At 52.7% G+C, this 12,268-nt stretch overlaps 1 protein-coding gene across 1 annotated transcript; it reads right to left on the minus strand.

The window, feature by feature from the left end:
* Positions 1-2,843: 2,843 nt before the first annotated feature.
* On the minus strand, positions 2,844-10,799 carry LOC309536175 (cytochrome P450 2H1-like). Its single transcript, XM_082230129.1, has 9 exons — positions 9,676-10,799; positions 8,543-8,705; positions 7,787-7,930; positions 6,976-7,136; positions 5,601-5,777; positions 4,805-4,946; positions 4,446-4,633; positions 3,785-3,926; positions 2,844-3,499 (listed from the first exon to the last, which is right to left on the minus strand). Exons 1-9 carry the CDS (start codon positions 9,853-9,855, stop codon positions 3,318-3,320), a joined length of 1,479 nt encoding a protein of 492 aa, XP_082086255.1. The 5' UTR covers positions 9,856-10,799; the 3' UTR covers positions 2,844-3,317.
* Between the last annotated feature and the right edge of the window lie 1,469 nt (positions 10,800-12,268).

A 12,268-nucleotide genomic window follows, 5' to 3' on the forward strand; every position in this document is an offset into this window, starting at 1 on the left:
CAAAAAATAGCAAGGAGAGACAAGAAGGCCTTCTTAAACGAGCAATGCAAAGAAATAGAGGAAAACAACAGAATGGGAAGAACCAGAGATCTGTTCAAGAAAATTGGATATATGAAAGGAACATTTCGTACAAAGATTACCATAATAAAGGACAAAAGTGGTAAGGACCTAACAGAAGCAGAAGACATCAAGAAGAGGTGGCAAGAATACACAGAGGAATTATACCAGAAAGATATGGATGTCTCGTACACCCCAGGTAGTGTGGTTGCTGACCTTGAGCCAGACATCCTGGAGAGTGAAGTCAAATGGGCCTTAGAAAGCACTGCTAATAACAAGGCCAGTGGAAGTGATGGTATTCCAGCTGAACTATTTAAAATTTTAAAAGATGATGCTGTTAAGGTGCTACACTCAATATGCCAGCAAATTTGGAAAACTCAGCAGTGGCCAGAGGAATGGAGAAGATCAGTCTACATCCCAATCCCAAAGAAAGGCAGTGCCAAATAATGCTCCAACTACCGCACAACTGCACTCATTTCACACGCTAGCAAGGTTATGCTTAAAATTCTACAAGGAAGGCTCAAGCAGTATGTGGACCGAGAACTCCCAGAAGTGCAAGCTGAATTTCAAAGGGGCAGAGGAACCAGAGACCAAACTGCAAACATGCGCTGGATTATGGAGAAAGCTAGAGAGTTCCAGAAAGACATCTATTTCTGCTTCATTGACTATACAAAAGCCTTTGACTGTGTCGACCACAGCAAACTATGGCAAGTTCTTAAAGAAATGGGAGTGCCTGATCACCTCATCTGTCTCCTGAGAAATCTCTATGTGGGACAAGAAGCTACAGTTAGAACTGGATATGGAACAACTGATTGGTTCAAAATTGGAAAAGGAGAACGGCAAGGCTGGATATTGTCTCCCTGCTTATTTAACTTATATGCAGAATTCATCATGCGAAAGGCTGGGCTGGATGAATCCCAAGCCGGAATTAAGATTGCCGGAAGAAATATCAACAACCTCAGATATGCAGATGACACAAGCTTGATGGCAGAAAGTGAGGAGGAATTAAAGAACCTTTTAATGAGGGTGAGAGAGGAGAGCGCAAAATATGGTCTGAAGCTCAACATCAAAAAAACGAAGATCATGGCCACTGGGCCCATCACCTCCTGGCAAATAGAAGGGGAAGAAATGGAGGCAGTGAGAGATTTTACTTTCTTGGGCTCCATGATCACTGCAGATGGTGACAGCAGCCACGAAATTAAAAGACGCCTGCTCCTTGGGAGAAAGGCAATGGCAAACCTAGACAGCATCTTAAAAAGCAGAGACATCCCCTTGCCAACAAAGGTCCGTATAGTTAAAGCTATGGTTTTCCCAGTAGTGATGTATGGAAGTGAGAGCTGGACCATAAAGAAGGCTGATCGCCAAAGAATTGATGCTTTTGGTGCTGGAGGAGACTCTTGAGAGTCCCATGGACTGCAAGAAGATCAAACCTCTCCATTCTGAAGGAAATCAGCCCTAAGTGCTCACTGGAAGGACAGATCGTGAAGCTGAGGCTCCAACACTTTGGCCACCTCATGAGAAGAGAAGACTCCCTGGAAAAGACCCTGATGTTGGGAAAGATGGAGGGCACAAGGAGAAGGGGACGACAGAGGACGAGATGGTGGGACAGTGTTTTTGAAGCTACCAGCATGAGTTTGACCAAACTGGGGGAGGCAGTGGAAGACAGAAGTGCCTGGCGTGCTCTGGTCCATGGGGTCACGAAGAGTCGGACATGACTAAACGACTAAAACAACAAAACAATCCAATCAAAATGTAGCAAGTTCTTCCGGAAGTGAACCTGTTTTTGAACTCCTTTTGACACCTTTCGTTATAAATTCATTAAAAATCAGCCGGACGTTGGATTTACACCGGACCACTTTTATTTCACTTTATACAACAAGGACTATCAAAGGGGGGTGGCTTGGCACTGGTCAGCCATAATCCCTTAAACGAGAAGACACGTACTCTGCACCCCTACCCAGTTGGCATGGCAACCTTGATAGTCATCTTGATGGGCTCAGACACAAGACTATCAAGAACACAACGGGCTGCATGCACGCACGAGTGGATTCAACATGGACTATGACAAAAGAACAGTGATCGGATTCCCCCTCAGGGGGCAGGAAACTGCGCCTACCCTTTTGTCTTCTGAAAATGACTCGTGGGGAGGGGGAGAAGGGGCACCGGCCAGGTGTCATGATACTCAAGTTACCTGTGCAACCCCTCCCCTGACCCCTCCTGTTTTTAATGTAGTCATGATGTAGTTATGATGTATTTCTAGGGGTGTAACTTAGGGGATTAGAAGCTAATAAAAGTTAGGGTCTTCTTTTGTTCGGGGCTTCCATTTTGCTTCACCTTGTGGGTGGTGGGAGTCCTGTCGCGACAGTCTTCAATAAAGACCAGGCCTACAGGCTGCTGATTTGCTCCAAGTTACTCTGGTTGGTGTCTTTACTTTTATCCAAGGGAGCCCTCAGATTTTTCCGGTAACAACTGGGCTGAGACCCCCAAGAATCAGCAGAAGGGGGGGAGCTATCCCTCCTCCTTCCCCCCGTGGGTGCAGGGGGCTGCCCCTGGGAGCTGGTGGCTACTTCATGGACATTTCCGCAGACTGCCCCCCTCTGTGCAGGAGGTTGAGGGGTGGGGTTGGCTGATGCTCCTCTCCTTCCCCCATGCCTGGCTCCCTCTGCCCCAGCCTCAGCTGCAACCAGATGGGGCCCTGGGGCCAGTGGGGGGAAAGAGGTGATGTGGGGCGGCCAGGCAGGTGTCTCTGGGGGAGGGTGGAACATACACGTGGAAGAACCAAGGGGTACACAATTACTACGGTTTATTGAATTTGTTAGTTGCTTTAACTTGCTCAGCCCAAAGTGACCTGCCACCAGCTGCTCCCTGGAAGAGCAGCCGCCTGCAGCCAGCCCAGGCCAAAGGGGAACACCCAGCCCCACACCCGCCTCTTCTCTCAGTGGCCCAGCAGAGCTTTTGTTGCCTTCCTGCAGTTTCCCCACATTGCAGCGTCAACGTCTCAGCTCAGTCTTGGCAAATGTAAAACCTGTGCATAGAACAGCTTTTTGTGCCATGAGTTATAAACCTTAAATTTCCTTCATCCTTTCCACCCACCACCCGTTTTTCTCTTTGCCCTTTGTTGTAATATATTTACCAATCTCCAACAATTCACCCCCCTCCCGGCTTTCGAGAACCCTTCCAAGAGGCAGGTTACAATAAAAACAGAACATGCCACTGAGCCATGGCTGTGGCAGCCGTGTGGGTGGCCACCTTCCCACCCTTCAGCGAGGGGCAACGCGGAGCCGGTAGGCTTTGGGGGCCATTGTCAGGAATGCTGGTGCTGGCGAGGCATCGAGGTCCTCAGGAGCCACAAGAGGGACCAGGTCAAAGTGTTGCAGGATGGATGTCAAGGCCACAAAGATGGTCACGTCCACCAGCTTCTTGCCAATACAGGCCCGCTGGCCTGCAAGCAGAAAGGGAGGTGAGCCCTGGAAGTGCCTTCCTGGCTGCATCCTTGGAACGGCAAAGCCACACCGGCTGGGATGGCAGGAAGGGGGACCAAATGAGATGCTAAATTGCCGGGGGGGGGGGTGGAGCAGCTCTTCCACGCTGTGGGCACAAAATCTATGGCTGTCTGTGACCCTCCCACCTCCAAGCAGCCAGAGACTCCAGCCACGCATTGGAATTAGGAGAACCTGTTTGGCTGCAAGATTCCTTTCAGCTGTAAAATGAGGATTCATCTATTTACCTACGGAAAGTGGGATGAAGAATTTGCTCTCCTTCAGGCCTCCGTTATCATCCAGGAAATGCCCAGGATCAAACTGCAGTGGGTTGGGGAATTCTCTGCTGTCGTGCAGCGAAGGCTTCAGAGCAGGGAAGACTGTGGTGCCCTGGTGGGGGGACAAAGAGAGGAGACCCTCCTGGGCTCAAGAGGTTCTTCTCCAAAAGAGAAGGAAGCAGAGAGTTCTGCCCTGCAGGTGCAATCGCAGACAAGGCCCTTGAGGTCTGGGGTCACCCCCTGCCTGGCTCAGGTGGGGCAGCCCTCAGTAACCTCCTCTGGGGACCAGGTGACTGATGGAGAAATGACTTACCGTACTCCCACCCCAGCCCTGGCCTCCGTTCTGGGTGCTCCTGTGCACCTCAGGAGTCTCAGGCTTGCCCTGGTTGCAGCTGCATGGAGGGGACTACTTGGCAGGGTGGCCTTGATTCACGTGCAAAGTGCCGGCTGCACATTTCTGGTGCTGTGTGTTTGGAAAGCCCTTGAGTGTGTCCTGCCCAGATTTCAAATCTGCTCCTCCACTATAACCAATACCCAGAAGGCTCCACAGTGTCTGCTGTGGATGAAAGGAAACTGCACACAGGTTTCTTTGTGGCCATTTTAGAGGCCACCTGAGAGGCCAGAAACTGACCTTGGGGATGAAGTATTGCCTGAAGAGAGTGTCCTTTGTGGTTTCATGTGGCAGATTCAGTGGCACAAGCACCAGGGTTCGATGGATCTCATGGATCACAGCATCTGTGTAGGGCATCTTTCCCAGATCCGCCATGCAAGGACTTCGTGATGAGCCAATCACAGTATCAATTTCTTGATGAACTTTCTCTAAGGTAAAAATAGATGAGATGTAGTAAGAGTGAGATTTTTGTGAGTGTGATTTGATTATTATTTTTTTGCTTTGTTTTTTGTTCCTGCCCCTCTTCTCTGCCCCCTTCTTTTCCAAGCTCCTCAGTCTCCCAACTAGAAGCCCCCCACTTCTGTCAGGGTGCGGCCTACCTTTGACCTCTGGGTGCTTCATGAGAGTCAGGAGGGCGTAACTCAGGGTGAGGCTGGTGGATTCTGCTCCTCCAATGAAAAGGTCTAAGATGCTCCTCACCAAACCTTGAAGATCAAACACTGACCCACTGTTCTGCTTCTCCTGTAGGGAGGTTGGAAGAGACGACAGATGCACAAAGCACATTATTTGCCCAAAGTAATTCTGCCATTACAGAATTCCACCACAAACACCTCCCAAGGATCGGGGGCTGGGCCTGTCTCATGTTTGCAATGCAGAGATAAGTCCCAGTCCTGGAAAACTCTTCCTCTCATCCTGTGTGAGGGGAGAGGACTTCCCCAACCTGCCACCTTCCAGGATCCCTCTCCTCAGCACACCCACCCACTACCCAACCCACCCCCACTCCCTCCTGCGTAAAGCTGGGGGGAAGGGGGTGCAATGAGAAGCAGAACAAAGCCTTTTGTGCCCCCTCCCTCTGCCCCTGCTGCCATGGCCCAGCATAAGGTGGGAACAGGGGGTGCTTTGACCCTAGATGTGGGCTTCCAGAGCAAAAAAATGTGCCCTGCTGCCCCCTTTCATACAGACACGTTTCCCTGCCACCTCCAGCCTGGAAACGTGGCAGAGAGGCTCTGCTGAGCACACAGCCAGGGGTGGCACAGCACCACAGGCACCACATGGCACCTGCCCTCGGATGGCCGCCATAGTGAGACCCAGTGAGACAGCGCTCAGCTTCTGAGCAGGGTGGCCCAGGGATCACTGCAGGCAGGACAGCCAAGGAGGCAGGTGACACGCCCCCACCTGCTCCATCTTGACGAGAAAGGCATCAATGAAGTCCTGAGGCGGGCCGGGCTTCGTTGTCTCCTGGTGTCTTTTCACCCGCCTTGAGATGAAACGCTTTAACTCCTCTGTATTTTTAAATATCTTCTTGTGAGATCCAGGGAAGTATTCCAGGATTGTCGGGAAAATATTGTACAGCTGTGAAGAGCAGGAGGTAAAACTCACCCTGTGATTCCTGCCTTGCAGGGGGTTGGAGTAGATGCCCTTTGGGTCCCTTCCAACCTACAGTTCTGGGATTCTATAGTTGCCTGGCCATAGAGAGGAGCATTTCTTACCATTCAAATGGCATTTCCAGTCTGCCTGCCCTATGTCCAGGTTGACCTGAGTAGCCCAGTAACTGCTCACATCAGGCAGCCTTTTCCAAAATCTTAAACTGGAAACCAGCCAGCCAACCTCCCCCCTCCCCCTCCAGGGTAGTCCATAGCCTTTACACAGGAGATGGTGCTGCTCTGCCCCCCCCACCCCCACCCCCCCCCACAATCTCTTCCTCCTCCTCTGGATGTTCATAGCTCAGCTCTCTGTTCTTGCAGGCTACCTTGCACGCTGCAGCCCAGGGGTGAGTTGGCAGGGGGGGGGCAGGCACTCTGACCCACTCCTTGGTCAGCGTCTGAGCGGCTTAAGGGGAGCAAGCGGGTCGGAGCTGCTCCCCCCTCTTCAGCCCTTGGTTCACAAACTTGGGACCCGTCTCTGTGAAGGGGGAAAGCTGACCTCTCCAGCCCCACACCCACTGCTGGGGACCCGCCCTAGCCAGCCCCATCTGCTCCCCTCACCTGGTGGGCAAGGGGAACTGGAAGGGCCCGGCTGATGGGAGCAGGGGCTGCCTTTTCGGTGAGACGGTGCAGGCATTTTAGGGAGTTTTCCACAAAGGACCCCAACTGTGTGGCTGTGTGCACATTACCTATTTTTTCTCAATTCTGATCAAAGCTGATTTAGGGGAGAAAGACATCAAAATGCAGCATTTCATAGGGTAGATACAGGATAGATATGGATTGTGGCTTCCCCAGTCGGCAGTGGGGATGCCCTGGGTGCAGTCTGAAGGGGAGCGTGTCTTCTCTCTGTGCCTCTTGGCAGAGGGAGATGGGAGCGGCAGGAGCAGACCCAGACCAGAGTCAGGAAGTGCTGGCGGGGGGGGGGGCACCATCACAGAAGGGCCCCCATGCTACCTCAGGCATAGATTGCGTGATGGGTCACTTCTTGCCCCACAGGAAGAAAGGAACCGTGGCCATCTTCTGCCCTCCCTGCACATCCTATACAGAGCATCGCGCCCCCCCCCCAGTGGCTGAATGGCTGGAACAGAAGCCCCTCGCCCCCCCCCCCCTGCTGCCTGTGTGCTCACCTTTGTCTTTGGGCTGGACTGGAGAAGGGCATTTTCTTGAACCAGGCGGATGAATCCCAGGAACTCCTCGTCTTCATAGTCAAAGCGACTGCCAAAGGAAACTGAGCAGAGGATGTTGGCAGTTGCCTGGCTGAGGAAGCGAGATGGGTCGAAGGGCCTTCCTGCCAGGGCACAAACAGAGGCATCATTTCGAGGCCGTGGGGAGATCCCGGCTGCATCCGGTCAGGCTCCCCTCCACGGCCAGGAAGGGTCAGGGCCCATCTCCAGACCCAAGGGAGGACTAAGGATGGCTCCTGGCCATGTTGACTCTGCTCTGCTTCCACAGCCAGAGTTAGCAATGATTCTCAAACCCACAAGAGGGACTGTTTTTGCTCTCAGATCCTGCTTGGGGGTTTCCCATGGGGCAGTGGCGGACTTTGGGCTTTCACGACTATGCAACACTACAATCCAGCCCCCCGCCCCCCACTCTGTTCTACAGCCTTGTTTTGGTGCCCCCTGCAGGGTGTCTCACGCTACCCTAAAACTGCCTCTGATGGGTATCTGCTTGGCCCCTCTGAGCACAGGAGGCTGGCCTAGATGGGCGCCCCTTGGCCTGATCCAGCAAGCCCTTAGGTTCTTCTGCCCACAAGGCCAGATCAGGATCTATCCTGTGGAGCCAAAAAGTTAGAGCAGTCTGGCATCTTGAAGGGGGTCGGGTCCCTCCCAACTTCCCAGTTCTATGATTCTATGAGCCACCAGCCATTTGCTACTTGGAATAAAAGAAGTCTGCCTGAGGAGCCCGTAGCCCTGTGTGGAAAAGGGGCCTCCTCACCATTTGTGTTTCTGAGTCTCTCCACCAGGAAACTCGCCTCCTCCTGGATCCTCTCCTCAAAGCTCCTTTCCCCCAAGCTGCCCAAGGTGGCAACAGCAAACTGCCGCAGCTGCCTCCACGTCTCCCCGTTGCTGAAGCCAATTCCTGAGGACACGCAGAGAGGAAGGCAATGCATGAGGGGCAAAGGGGCCTTGTGGGGCCAGGATGCGCTCCCCCCCCCCCGGCAGGGCTGCGCTGTCCCTCTGCCGTAAGCTGAGCAGCAGAGGGTGGAATTTGTCTGTCTGTCTCTCACACACCACAGGAGCCAAGGAAGCTCAATAGGGCAATTAGAGAGAAGGCGAATGGGGCATGTACAGGATTCGGCCTCATTGCATAGGGGAAAACAACCTGCCTTTCTGATGCCACAGACTTGGATCTGTATTTCTGCGGGGAAAGAGAGCAGGAGTGGGGATGGGGAGGGTCACCCAAAACAGAGAACTGCTTGGAACAAGGAGCTCCCCCAACACTTACTTACTTTTCCTCAGTTCCTGGCCTCTGGACCTTAACCAACACTCTCCCCCTTAGTCTGTCAAATGCCCGGCAGAGACCTAATGGGTGGCGTGGGGAGGGGGGGCATTCCTGTGTTGCGCTCACTGCCTTGCATCAGCCACACCTTAGAAAGCAGCCCATAAATACTTTTGGCAAAGCCCCTGTGGGCTCTGCCTCAGGGGCTGGGGGCTGTGCGTGTGCGGGCGCGCAGCTCTTCCAGAAACCAACCTGTTCCACCGGCTGTTTTAGCCAGAATGGGGTTGCTTCCTCTGGCCCCGAAGGAGTCTCCCTGGGCGAGCAAGGCCTCCTGCGCCACTTCGTGCCCATAGAGCACCACGACCCGTTGAGAGCCCAGGTGGATGGTGAAGATGGGGCCGTACCTCTGGCTGAGCTGTGAGAAGAGAAGGGAGGGGGGGCAGGCTTCCTTGGCGCAAGTCCAGGCTGACCTCTCGGGGGGCGGGGGCCCTCCGGCGGCACCCCAAGAGCCCCGGCCCAGCCTCCACCGCCGAGGGACGTGCCCTTCTGGGCTCCTCGCCCCTGGGAGCAGTAGAAGAGGGCCGCTTATTGTGGCAAAACAAGCTGATGGACTATGCTGAAATGGCAAAACTAACTGGGAAGTTCAGAAATCAAGGAGACAAGAACTTCACAAAAGAATGGGGAAAGTTCATAATTTATTTACGAGACCATTGTAAGCAGGTTAAAACATTAGGAGGATTTTAAACACATTTGTAAAGTAATGGAAAGTATGGATAATTTGGAAGGATAAAAATTTGGATAAGTATTGATATGCAGTTGTAAATATTATCATTAGGACCCATGGGAGGGATGTGGGGAAGTCAGGAAATTCAGAGCAATCTTGATAGTTGGATCTTGAATTTTTTGTTGTTGTATGTTTATATGTATTTTAAAATCAAATAAAAATATATCAAAAAAAGAAGAGGGCTGCTTATTTTGAGCCAGGGGCCTTCGGCGCACCTACCTGGGCAGAGTCTCCTTTGCTGGCGGCTTCTGCAGCCATTTGGTGCTGCTGTGAGGAGGAGCTCCTGGGTGGTGCCTCTGGGCAGCTGAGAAGGGCAGCCTCACCACCACGTGTGTCTCCTTGAGACAGGGTGGCAGAGGCACGCTGCAGGATGCGGTCCCCCCCCCCTTGCTCCAAAGCAGCCCTCCTGGGAACCCTCACATTGCAAAGTGCATCTCAGTCTGCAAACATCTGGGGCCTCCTGACTGTGAAGACCAAGAGGGTGAACTACTCAGGCCTCTTGCTGGGAAGGCCTGGGCTGGCACAGGCCCCATCTTGCCGTGGGGCTCCATGCCAGGCTAGCCTGCCAGCCCCCACCGGCCCGTACTGCATGCTGGCTTACCTTCTCCAAAGATCCGGGGAAGTCCGTGGTGTCCAGCTGCAGGATGTTCCCCACCCAGGGCAGGGGCTGGGGGCCTGGAGGGAGCCTCTGGCGGCCAGGCGCCTTCCTCCGGACTGAGAGGAAGAAGAGGCAAGCAGCACATAGCAGGAGAAATATGCCAGGGGCCCCCCAAGTCTCCATGACCAAAAACTGCACTTCACCAGATTGCAGGACGAAGGGAAGCTGTTTATTACAGTCCAAAATATGCAAAACTGCTCAGATGAAGGTGGGGCTGGATTGCTAGCCAATCGCCTTCTGCTGGTCTTCAAGATAACAACTGCAACCTTCTGTGCCCAAAGGTCACCACTGGAGGTGTGTGGGAGGCCCTTGAAGGAAAGCCAAGGCAGATGCAGGCACACGCAGCCACCCCCAGAGCCTCCAAAGTGCAGGACTCTCCTGGCACGTCCGGATCCATGAGAAGGTTCCTACTGGCTCACAGCAAGGTGGGCCCAGCATGCAGCACCCCCCCCCAAAGGCCCACCAGGCACCTCCCTGGAACCCACAAGCCCCAGCCCCAGCTCGCTGCTTTGGGGTGTCCCTGCTTCTCTTTCACACTGCTGCAGCGTCTTTTCTGTCTCCTGCAGTCTGTCCCACTCTGAATTTTGGGTTGTTTTAAGGCGGCCAGGAATGAGACACAGCATATTTCATCATACAGCAAATCTGCTTTTCCTTCCAGAACAGCTGGCCATCTGCTTGCCCAGGGAGCCACAGCGACTGACCAACCAGAGCTGGTGGCAGGGAAGGAGCTGCTTGCAGGTCCAAGGGGATTCAATGCACTTCATGGGTTCAGGGCTTTTGCATTGTCCCCATGATGTCACCCTCATCCAAGTGACAACCTGAACTTTCCTCCCAATTAATTGGGGTTTCCCCAGTCCATGAATAATTTGATGCGGGTTGATAGTGGGGGAGATCAACATAAAATCACCTCCTACCCAAGTGTGGACACTGAAGCAGATAATTCCACATGACGTTCTTGAGAAGAGCTTGCTGGACCAGGCAAATGACCCTTTCTAGTCTAGTGGCCAAGCAGATGCCTTTGGGAAGCTGTCAAGCAGGATTGGAGCACAAGAGCAATTCTCCCCTCCAGTGTTGTTGTTTAGTCGTTTAGTCGTGTCCGACTCTTCGTGACCCCATGGACCAGAGCACGCCAGGCACTTCTGTCTTCCACTGCCTCCCGCAGTTTGATCAGACTCATGCTGGTAGCTTCAAGAACACCATCCAACCATCTCATTCTCTGTCGTCCCCTTCTCCTTGTGCCCTCCATCTTTCCCAACATCAGGGTCTTTTCCAGGGAGTCCTCTCTTCTCATGAGGTGGCCAAAGTATTGGAGCCTCAGCTTCACGATCTGTCCTTCCAGTGAGCGCTCAGGGCTGATTTCCTTCAGAATGGAGAGGTTTGATCTTCTTGCAGTCCATGGGACTCTCAAGAGTCTCCTCCAGCACCATAATTCAAAAGCATCAATTCTTCGGCGATCAGCCTTCTTTATGGTCCAGCTCTCACTTCCATACATCACTACTGGGAAAACCATGGCTTTTACTATACTCCAGTAGTTTCCAGCAAATGGGATTCAGAAGTATTGCTGCTTCTGACCAGGCTCACTGAGCTTTGCATTGCAGGCCCCCAGGCAGTGGGTCCCTGAGAGACAGTGTGATTCACTTTAAACTTGTTTTTAGAGCCTTTGAAAATCTGCACAAACTTCAGTACAAGGATTCTGAATTGCAAGCTTAGCATCAATGTGTCTGCCCAGAGACCCAGGCAAAAATGTTCCTGTGCAACCAGACCTTTGGCTGATTAGCAGTCAATGTGCTTTTAAATGTGTTTTTTGGACGGGAGCAGGAGCGTTACTGTTTTGTTTTTGTTCTTGTTTTTATTCTGTACTTTGAGGGTTTTACATTGTTAACTGCCTTGTGGTTTTCAGATGAAGGATGATATACAAATTTAATTAGGAGGAGACAGAGGAGTAATAGAGGTCAAGATCCCTTGTAACAATACCAGTCTTGTTTTTCTCTTTTGTTTTTGAAGACACAAGTGAAAGATTCAGAAAGTCACAAACTGAAAACAGGAACAAAAGAATATCTGAAGACACCATGGCAGAAGCTGCAAAGCCAAAGTCTGCAACAGGTATAAACCCGGGGTGGGGTGGGGTGGGGTGGGGTGGGGTGTGGAGAACATTTTTCAGGTTTCTAAGATATGTCAAAGACTTATAGGTCAGCCATACTGAAAACGGGCGTCTCCTGCTGGAGTCTGAACTGCACTTAGCAGCCCCTTTCGTGATGGCAGCCCCTCATGGAGGCGATAGCCCCCCCTCAGCTGCCCTCTTCGGCCTCCGCTCTGAGGCGCTTATGGGGAAGAGGGTTCTGTGGCCTCCGTGCAGCGGCTGGATCCTGCCATGTCACCCTTCTGGTTTCTCTGGCCTGGTATCAGTGCTGCAATCACGAGAGGAATCCAGAACTGCCCCCAGCTGCAGCTGCAAGATCTGTCCCTGTTAAGACAGGCAAGGCAAGAGCTGGGGGGGGGGCAGAGCCCTGTTTCCCAGCAGGGGCCATTTCCCACA

The sequence above is a fragment of the Podarcis vaucheri genome, assembly GCF_965113315.1.
Source record: "Podarcis vaucheri genome assembly, chromosome: 1".
NCBI lineage: Eukaryota > Metazoa > Chordata > Lepidosauria > Squamata > Lacertidae > Podarcis > Podarcis vaucheri.

What these genes read in the sequence shown, in the direction of transcription:
- LOC309536175 (XM_082230129.1), bottom strand. Translation starts at nt 9,855, where the DNA reads ATGGAGACTTGGGGGGCCCCTGGCATATTTCTCCTGCTATGTGCTGCT. An exon ending in AGTCCAGCCCAAAGACAAAG is followed by an intron (nt 5,778 to 6,975) that starts GTGAGCACACAG and finishes TGCTCTTCACAG; the next exon opens with CTGTACAATATTTTCCCGAC. An exon ending in GAAGCACCCAGAGGTCAAAG is followed by an intron (nt 4,634 to 4,804) that starts GTAGGCCGCACC and finishes TTTTTACCTTAG; the next exon opens with AGAAAGTTCATCAAGAAATT.